The sequence below is a fragment of the Balaenoptera borealis genome, assembly GCF_965194805.1.
Source record: "Balaenoptera borealis genome assembly, chromosome: 8".
NCBI lineage: Eukaryota > Metazoa > Chordata > Mammalia > Artiodactyla > Balaenopteridae > Balaenoptera > Balaenoptera borealis.
This window is the reverse complement of record NC_138865.1, coordinates 120858861-120864438: the sequence shown is the minus strand read 5'-3', so window position 1 is coordinate 120864438 and position 5578 is coordinate 120858861. Positions and strand designations below refer to the sequence as shown.

The 5578-nt window shown below is 64.8% G+C and overlaps 1 protein-coding gene across 1 annotated transcript; it reads right to left on the bottom strand.

Moving 5' to 3' along the window:
• Window positions 1-249: 249 nt before the first annotated feature.
• On the bottom strand, window positions 250-5082 carry LCN9 (lipocalin 9). Its single transcript, XM_082403492.1, has 7 exons — window positions 5002-5082; window positions 4048-4183; window positions 3730-3803; window positions 3289-3399; window positions 2931-3032; window positions 2734-2781; window positions 250-2513 (listed from the first exon to the last, which is right to left on the bottom strand). The coding sequence occupies exons 2-6, from the start codon at window positions 4155-4157 to the stop codon at window positions 2756-2758; spliced, it is 423 nt and encodes a 140-aa protein (XP_082259618.1). The 5' UTR covers window positions 4158-4183; window positions 5002-5082; the 3' UTR covers window positions 250-2513; window positions 2734-2755.
• Window positions 5083-5578: the final 496 nt, after the last annotated feature.

Genomic DNA, 5578 nt, shown 5'->3' with positions numbered 1-5578 from the left:
CTTGTCCATCTGGGGGTCTCTGGGTTTGGGTCGGGCAGTAGCCCGCCGGCCAGCCCCAGCTCCAGCCCCGCGCTGAGCTCCAGAGCCTGGCTTGGATGGCCAGGGCCCTGGAGACTCTCCGCTCTGGGCTCAGCTCGCCTCTAAGACTCCCCCTGGGGTGGGTGGTGCTTCCCTGTGGCCCAGGGTCATCAGCCACCTCCCATGCATCAATGTGGGCGGCCCCTGTTCTCCCCAGACGCCAGTCTTCCGCACCAGCAGGCCCCGGCCATGGCCCAGCAGGCTGGGCCGAGTTTCCGGACAGGGAGCTGGAGGCCGGCCTGGCCATGAGAGTGCGGGGTGCCCCTGGCCCCCTGCCCATCCGGATGGAGCCTCTTTGTCCCAGCATCTGGCTCCTTTGGAAGGGACACAAAACTCTCTGTCCCCACAGCCTGGAGCCCTGGTCCTCGTGCAGCCCGACTCAGTGATTATGAGCAGACACCGGTGCTGGGCGGGGCTGGTCCCTGAGGGAAGCGCCCTTGGGGTTTGGGGCCGGCCCTCGGTCCTCTCCTGCTGCCCCCAGCAGCCGTCAGCCTTTGCCCCATCCTGGGGGTTTCGGGCGCAGCCGGCCATGGGGAGGGTCTCTGGCGGTGCTCGCCTGCGGAGGAAGGGGTGGCGCCAGCCGCTCCTCAGCCTGGGGCACCCCCTCGCCCGGCCCGGTGGCTCCCCGCTCGAGCTGCACTGCAGGCGGGTAGGCGTTTACGGAGCGTATGTGGGTAGTTTGGCTCCTGTTCAGACGGGGAGGGGGGAGGCGGGGTAACCCTGGGAGGGGGGCAGAGGGTCTGGGAGGCAGGGGCACTGGGGTGGTGGAGCTGCCATCCAGTGGGTCAGGGGAGGAGCCTGGTAACATTCTCCCGGTTGACTCGGAAGGAAGGACAAACTCTCTCTCTCTTTTTTTTTTTTTTTAATTTTATTGGAAATACATTTCTTTTTTTTTTTTTAATTTATTTATTTTTGGCTGCGTTGGGTCTTTGTTGCCGTGCGTGGGCTTTCTTTTTAGTTGCAGTGAGCAGGGGCTACTCTTCATTGCCGTGCGCGGGCCTCTCATTGTGGCGGCCTCTGTCGTCTTGGAGCACCGGCTCTAGGTGCGCGGGCTCTAGAGCGCAGGCTCAGTAGTTGTGGCGCACGGGCCTAGCTGCTCCGCAGCATGTGGGATCTTCCTGAACCAGGGCTCGAACCCGTGTCCCCTGCATTAGCAGGCGGATTCCTAACCACTGCGCCACCAGGGAAGCCCCATTCTCTCTCTTTTTAACCTTTTTTTTGAGAGAACTGAGGACTCACATGCAGGTGTGAGAACGAATACAGACAGCTCCCGGGTTCCTTCGTCCACTCTCCCCGCTGCTGGCCTCCTGCGCGGCTGTGGGGCAGCACCCCACCTGGACGCTGGCGTTGGTACCACCCGCGCTCATGCAGATCCCTCGACACAGGCGCTGCGGGTGTGAGTGTGTATTTCGTGCCGGGCTCCCGCGTCCGCCGCAGCCCAGATACAGAACCTTCCATCCCCACGAGAACACCCTTCTCCTCTGGCCCCTCCCGCCCCTAGCCCCTGAAATCGCTGCAGTTTTGCCACCTGGAGATTGTTGTGTGAACGGAATCCCACAGGGCAGCCTTGAGACCCATCGCCCTGCCCCTTTCCCGTGGAGCTGTGTCCGCTGCGTGGCGGGACCACACTTTGTTCAGCCGCTCGCCTGCTGGGGGGCACGGGCTGTCGCAGCCGGGGCAGGACACACAGAGTGTGCAGAGGCTTTTGTGTGGACCCGTTTTCACGTCTCGTGGGTGGATGCCCAGTGGACGATCACTTTTAACCCACGAAATAACCGTGGGCTGTTGGGAAACACCCCATGTATTCACCAAGACGTGGGGTGAGGGCAGGGGTCACGTGTCTCCGAGGGACGGCTGAGCGGGGAGCGGGGAGAGGCAGGACCTGGTTGGCTACCTTAGGACCCGCCCCCCAAACCTCACAGATGCTCATCAGAGGTGCCCGAGGGCCCCCGCTTCTCAGATGAGGTGCTCTGGAGGGGCAGTCCCTGGGGAAGGAGAGGTGGTCTTATTTGGGGGGGGGCTGGTTCCTGAGGAGGGAGGCCAGCTGGAGAAGGAGCTTGTGTGGGGTGGATGGTGCCCGCCCACCCCCCCACCTAAATACGTCCACGTTCAGATCTCAGCGTCTGGAACCGGTGAACAGGACCTTATCTGGAAAAAGATTCTTTGCAGATGGGATTAGGGTGAGGCTATTGAGACGAGGTCATCCTGGATAAACCCGGTGGGCCCTCCACCAACGGCAGGTGTCCTCGCAAGAGACAGAAGACGAGAGACACGGCCACAGAGGAGAAGCCATGTGACCACGGAGCTGAGACTGGGGTGATGCGGCCACAAGCCCGAGGAGCTGGACGCAGCAGGAAGGACCCCCCCCCCCCCGCAGCCTCCAGAGGGAGCTCAGCCCTGCCCACACCTGGATTTCAGACTTCTGGGCTCCAGAACTGCAACAAGAGAATAAAATTCTGTTGTCTGGAGCCCCTGTTTGGGGTCCAGTGTTACGGTCGCCTCAGGACAGGGATACAGGGCATGTTTGCTGAGGCCCCACCACGGAGAACCCCGCGGGCAGGGTGAGGGATAGGCTTGGAGAAGCGGCCTCCCCCCTCCATCGGGCTTCCTCTGCCACCCTGGCCGCCCGACCACCCCCCAGCCACGCTCACGCACCGGAAGGCCTGGGTGGGCTCCTCTACCTCCTGTGCTTTCTACAAGGATCTGGGGAGACAGCCGGCCTCTCAGACGGGGTATCGCGGGGGTCCCCGCCCCGCCCCAGGCCCTGGACTCCCGCCGAGGCCGGGCTGAGGGGACACCCCCTGGAGCTTCTCGCTTGCCCAGGCTGCTGGCTGGAAGGCAGTGAGGCCTACCGTTGTTGCTGAGGTTGACAATATTTTCTGGGCCAAGTCCGTGTGATTTGCAGATTTTTTCAAATCTGTCCAGGAAGCTGGGTTTCAGCTCTGGGAACCGTCCTGAGGACAGAACAGCAGGGGTCAGGATCCCTCACCGGCCATTTGGGACCGTGTGGGGAGGGGACAGCGTGGCGGGTGCCTGGTGGGGCGGCGGAGGCACCTGGGCCCGGTCCACACGCGCCCCGAGACACTATGGGCTGTGGGAAGCCTGGCCGTGGGGACCTCGGGGCGTGTCGAGACCCCCTGGGATGGGGCTGTGCTCAGAGTAGGGGCCCCGGGGCCCGGCCCTGCCCTGTCCCGCGGACGGCGGCTGTACCGTAGAGCGCCAGCACTTGCGTCTCCATCCCGTTCCTGAAGTTCCGCAGGCGGAAGGTCACGTACCGCAGGTAGTCGGCCTGCAAGACCTGCAGCCGGTTCTCCCCCAAGTCTGCGTGGAAGCTCTGCTCAGCCTTGCCCAGGCCCCCGCCAGTGCCCGCATCCCCCGGAGGCCACAGGCACGGACCCTTGTGGATGGAGGGGCGGGTGGAGACCCCCGCCGCCCCTGAGGGCCCACCCAGGCTCGCCTCCCCGAGCCCTGGGCTGGCTCTCCCGCCTCCCCAGTGGCCTGGGCAGGGAGTGGGGGGGAACCCATGCCCTTACAGGCCAGGCCCACTCCTCTCACTACGGGGTCAGCAGTCAAGAGGCCTCACAAAATCCCCTAAATCAGAGCTCACTAGGAGTGGGGCCGTCAGACAAGGTAGAACCCGCGTTCACGTACAGGTGATGGTGTATTCTCCGCTCTTGTCCGTTTTATCACAGACCATGGCCATATCCACGCCCTCGGTATGCAACCTGGAAACCAGCGGGGTGATGCCCACAGCGGGACTCCACCCGAAAGTGGTGTGACCAGCTCCTTCCACCCCTCCAGCCTCGTCCCCATGCCTTCTGCACCCCTACCCCAGCCTCAGCACTCTGCTGCCCCCCACCCAGTGCCCCCAGCCCCGCATGCAGCACCCCCAGATGGCCAGAAGCTGATCCACACGGGTGGGTGGGGGCATCCGTCCTCCCCAGTTCCAGAGAATGTGGGCACACTCACATGAAGTGGAAGCTGAACTTCAGGCCACCATTTTCTAAGCTTTCGATACTCTGCATGAAGACCCTCAGATCCCCGTCTTCTTCTATCCGCCTCATGTCGTCTGCGGCCATGGAAATAGAACACCAGGTCCCAAAACCTGGAGACAGAGGCTGCGGTGGGTGTGAGAGCCCATGGGGCATCCTGGACTTCTTCTTGGTGCCTCCCTCCTCGGGCCAGACCCTGGGGGTATGGCTCCCAACCAGGGACCTGTCTGCCCTCCCAGGGACCCCTCTGCCCCCCAAAGGAACCCCTCTGTCCCCCAAGGAGCCCCTCTGCCCCTCAAGGGACCCCTCTGCCCCCCAAGGGACCCCTTTGCCCTCCCAGGGACCCCTTTGCCCTCCCAGGGACCCCTCTGCCCCCCCAAGGGACCCCTCTGCCCCCCAAGGAACCCCTCTGCCCCTGCAAGGGACCCCTCTGCCCCCAAGTAACGCCTCTGCCTCCCAAGGGACCCCTCTGCCCCCCAAGGGACCCCTTTGCCCTCCCAGGGACCCCTCTGCCCCCCAAGGGACCCCTCTGCCTCCCAAGGACCCCTCTGCCCCCCATGGAACCCCTCTGCCCCCCAAGGGACCCCTTTGCCCTCCCAGGGACCCCTCTGCCCCCCAAGGGACCCCTTTGCCCTCCCAGGGACCCCTTTGCCCTCCCAGGGACCCCTCTGCCCCCCAAGGGACCCCTCTGCCCCCCAAGGAACGCCTCTGCCTCCCAAGGGACCCTTCTGCCCTCCCAGTGACCCCTCTGCCCTCCCAGTGACCCCTCTGCCCCCCAGGGACCCCTCTGCCCTCCCGGGGACCCCTCTGCCCTCCAGGCTGCCGTTGCAGCGGGGGGGAGAGCCTCAGGAACAGCAGCGTGTCACAGGTGGAGGCAGGGCAGGTACCCTGCAGCCAAGCCCCCAGGGAAGGCCCAGGACCTCAGCCCCACCTTGGAGATGTCATGGTTTCTCCGCAGGATTCTCTGGAGGTTGAAGTCCTGGGCGGAGACCAGGCTCGGCTCCAGGCTCAGCAGGAGCAGTGCCATGCCCTCCGGTGGGTGCCTGCCCTGAGGCCTGCCCCCTCTATCCCCCTTCCTGCGCTGTGGTTTCCGGCCGCAGTCTTCCGTGTCCTCCGCACAGGCCGCTGCTTGCTGGGAACACAGCCAAAAGCCGCCGCAGCCACCCCCGCTTCTCACAGTGTCCTCCCTCAGCGACAGCTGGCCCTGGAATCTGCCCGGATGGGGGTCCGGCTGGGTCTGAAGCTGCAAAGGGAAGTGGGGACAGGGAGGCGTCTTGGCCTGAAGCCCCACCGGCTGCAGAGGCGAGTGACGCTGGGGCCTCTCGGAGCTGTAGGACGTGGGCAGCAGAGGACGCTGCCCTTGGAGGGGTCCCTCCTGCCCCTCCCAGCCCGGCCCGGCCTGGGAGCTCCTATTTGAGAGCACTGATGTGCCCGGGCAGGCCGGGGCACGCGTGCAGGTCGGGGTCCTGAGCAGAGGTGGGCAAGTCCCGGCTCCTGTTCTGCATCTG